The 998-nt window shown below is 83.8% G+C and overlaps 1 protein-coding gene across 2 annotated transcripts in view; it reads left to right on the forward strand.

Annotated features, from left to right (window-relative positions):
* Nucleotides 1-414: 414 nt before the first annotated feature.
* Nucleotides 415-998, forward strand: part of SH3RF3 (SH3 domain containing ring finger 3) — a 322,774-nt gene continuing 322,190 nt past the window's right edge. Inside the window, exon 1 of one of the 2 annotated variants that reach the window (XM_085558352.1) lies at nucleotides 415-880. In XM_085558352.1, the coding sequence (XP_085414478.1) occupies nucleotides 485-880 (396 nt within the window). In that variant the 5' untranslated portion in view covers nucleotides 415-484. The remainder of the gene's footprint in view (nucleotides 881-998) is intronic. The other variant, XM_021545582.4, reaches the window with a different exon arrangement.

The raw sequence follows: 998 nt of genomic DNA on the forward strand, positions 1-998 counted from the left end.
GGCGCCCCCCCGGGGCTCCCCGCCGCTCCCCGCCCCGCGCGGAGGCGCGGCGGGCGCCTCGCCGGGCCCCGCCGTAGCTGCCGAGCCGCGCCGGGCGCCTCGCCGGGCCCCGCCGTAGCTGCCGAGCCGCGCCGGGCGGCGGGAGCAGGCGCGGGCAGACAGGTGCCCTCCTCCCGAGCCGCCGCGCTCCCCGCCGCTGGCATCGCCGCCGCGCCGCACGGCGCTGGGCAGCGCCGCCCAGGCAGCCCCCGAGGTCGCCGCCGCCCGCCGCCGGGGGCAGACCCGCCGCCCCGATGGCCCCCGCCGCCCCGCCGCCGCCCCTCCCTCGCCGCCGCCGGCCGCGGCGGCCCTAGGGGCGTCGGGGCCCTGCGCTGCCCCGCGGAGGGGAGGCGGAGGCGGCGGCGGCGGGGCGGGGGCGGAGGCGGAGGCGAGGGGGCGGCGGAGCGGCGGCGGAGCGGCGGCGGAGCGGGAGCCGGCGGCGGCGATGGACGAGTCGTCGCTGCTGGATCTTCTGGAGTGCTCCGTGTGCCTGGAGCGCCTGGACACCACGGCCAAGGTGCTGCCGTGCCAGCACACCTTCTGCCGCCGTTGTCTGGAGAGCATCGTCAGCTCCCGCCACGAGCTGCGCTGCCCCGAGTGCCGCATCCTGGTGGGCTGCGGCGTGGACGAGCTGCCCGCCAACATCCTCCTCGTCCGCCTCCTGGACGGCATCCGGCAGCGGCCCCGCGCCGCCGGGGGCGCCAGCGGCAGCCCCGGCTCCGCGGCCCCCGCGTACCCCCAGCCCGCAGCCGCCCCCAGCGCCGTCGCCGCCGCCGCCGCCTCGGCCGCCGCCAGCCTGCGGGAACTGGCGGCCGCCAGCCGCAGCGCCCTGCTGGGAAAGGTGGGTGCCGGGCCGGGCGGGCGGGCGGGAGCGCGGCCGGGCGAGCGCGCGTCCCGCGGAGCGCCGGGCGGCCCCGGCCTGGCGGCGGGACGTCCCGCGGGCGGCGGAGGGTGTCCGC

This window comes from Lonchura striata, chromosome 1, assembly GCF_050655825.1.
Source record: "Lonchura striata isolate lonStrDom1 chromosome 1, ASM5065582v1, whole genome shotgun sequence".
Classification (NCBI taxonomy): domain Eukaryota; kingdom Metazoa; phylum Chordata; class Aves; order Passeriformes; family Estrildidae; genus Lonchura; species Lonchura striata.